The 2,500-nt window shown below is 40.6% G+C and overlaps 1 protein-coding gene across 1 annotated transcript in view; it reads right to left on the reverse strand.

Moving 5' to 3' along the window:
- Positions 1-2,500, reverse strand: part of LOC143026136 (uncharacterized) — a 467,263-nt gene that overhangs the window by 55,513 nt on the left and 409,250 nt on the right. Inside the window, exon 12 of the mRNA XM_076186139.1 lies at positions 5-183. Coding sequence (XP_076042254.1) covers positions 5-183 — 179 coding nt within the window. The remainder of the gene's footprint in view (positions 1-4; positions 184-2,500) is intronic.

Consider the following 2,500-nt stretch of genomic DNA (forward strand, 5'->3'; position numbering starts at 1 on the left):
TTACGGAGAGCAGAAGCGACTGGTTGGACGAGGGTACGAAAAGGTAATTGCAGGTGAGATGTCCTTCCACGTTCCACAGAAGTGTGCTCGTCGGGTTGGTCACGGACCCTTGCGGAGGACTCTTCGCCCCGTAGAACATGACGTCACACACCGTGTTGGGCTTCATCGTGCCCTCTCGTTGGGCTGAGGAAGAAAATGCGTGGCATCAACTGGTTTCGATTACAGTAACAAAGCATACCCACAGGAGACCATAAGTATATTGGGTGAAATAGAATATTGGGATAAGGAAGTCAATAGACGTGTTGCAAAATATAATTTGTAATAAAGCTTTTTGTATGACATACAAAAAAGTATACACACAAGCACTCACACACACAGACACAGACACAGACACACACACACATGTATATATATATAATATATATATATATATGTATATGTATATGTATATGTATATGTATATGTATGTGTATATGTATATGTATGTGTATGGGTATGTGTATATGTATATGTATATGTATATGTATATGTATATGTATATGTATATGTATATGCATATGTATATGTATATGTATATGTATATGTATATATGTATATGCATATTCTTAAATTGAATGTGAATGATTTTTTTGAACCATGAAAAGGTGCTTTCCGAAACAACGAAAAGGGGCGGACTTCAATTCCCAATTTCCGCGACCAGTTGGCGCTGGGTCCAGACGGACTTCCGTAGACTTTATTCCGTAACACCGATCACTTCCGGCGCCTTTCCCTCTTTCAGCTCTCGAAACGCTTTCCTTCTTCCGTTGTTTTATTCCAGTTTCCTTTTCCCTCTCCTCCTTCTTGTAGGGTATAGGATGCATTAAATATAAACATCCAATACCTCATGGATTTCTTCCCGTCTTCTCCTTTTCTGTATGAGGGGACGGAGAGGGGGGTCGCCGAATTAATGAAGCGGCCTTGCTGTGAACGTGCTGTGTCTTGCGACACTGCTTCTGACCTAGGGCAGTGGACAAGATGCAGAGATGACCCGTCATCCAGGAGGTGCCAAGATAAGAGGGAGGGAGGGGAAGAGGGTAGAGGGGAGTGGAGTATGTAGGGGATGGAATGGGTGGGAGTGGTTTCTATGCCTTTTTTTTGGCTACCTCCCGTGTAAAGGGGGGGGGGAGGCAACGGTGTATGGTATATGTATGTAATAATTCATGGACTCAGATGTTATCCCAACGGATATAACCACTTAGGAAAAGAATGATGGTCAGTTTTCAGCTTCTATTAGTCTTTTCTGCTGCCTCTTCTTCATTACAAATATATCACCTAATCTTCGTCAATGCAGACTTGAAGAAAAATCCAATATTTCTTTCCTTCTCCAAGTTTGTTCTTTCTTTCTTTTCAGATTTTTATTTTTTGCTTAATTCCTTGACTACAATGACACATTTCATATTTTTGACGAATGAAGGACAAAACGAACAAGTCGCCAGGGACAAAACGATCCAAAACATACCGCTCCAACTTGGTGGATATCTTGTCCAACTCACGAGCAGGTGGTCGTGAGCTCGATTCCCGGGACTCACTGTGTCCTTATTGCGTCGCTTATGGACAGTTCTGGTCAGGTGGGGAGGCGAACCAAACAACGGTAAAAAAAAAAAAAAAATGTCGCAACTGATAGCGCTTACCCTACCAGGGTTTCTCACTTCCCTTCGTGGGGTGTGGGATGGTGATTTTTTTTAACATCAAAACTGATCTAAATAACTTGTTATAATTTCTCAGAATAAAATCTACAAGAGGTATTACCTTATCAAAGGAAGTAAGGTATTTTCTCTACATTATCAATACATTCATACACCGTTACTCTTCCCTTCTGCATCTTGATTCTAAATCCTTTTTCTCATTACTATAAACCTTTTCTTTCTTGTGAAAGTATTCAATGATTGGCTTTCATTCTATAGCCACCTGCTCTCTATAGTCCGTCCTTTCGATTCGTCCTTAAGCCTCGGTCACACATACACGACTCAAATTCGTTTGCGTGTAAACACCTTTGTTTACATTATTTTATTTTTCGAATCTCCAAAACCTTTGCGTCATATATTGAGAAGCCAAATGACAAACTACGAGAAGTTAGACTTAGAATACGAATATTAGACACGTTGTTTAATTGTCCTTAGTGAAATCTAGAATACCGTAAGCAAAGTCGTCCTGAAGCCTTTCAAATTCACAAACATTTGACGACACTACACGGAGCGTCGACTGGGGACGCACTTCCACGCGTCAAACAACATTTTCTATACATCTATGCTCCCCTACATTGTATCAACTCAGCTTTGACCTCATTATTCAACTTATCCCCGCGAGATTGGTGTGTCAGAAATAAAAATGTTGGATTCTTATTCTGTAACAACCTACTTGATGATATGATATTTGGTTAATGTTATGGATGAGGTTGCTAGGTGGTAATGGACATGAAACTCCGTTGTGTAGGCGTTATGGTCTCTTGCAGTCGCCTTCG

This window comes from Oratosquilla oratoria, chromosome 6 (assembly GCF_046742065.1).
Source record: "Oratosquilla oratoria isolate Oo_2021 chromosome 6, ASM4674206v1, whole genome shotgun sequence".
Taxonomy (NCBI): domain Eukaryota; kingdom Metazoa; phylum Arthropoda; class Malacostraca; order Stomatopoda; family Squillidae; genus Oratosquilla; species Oratosquilla oratoria.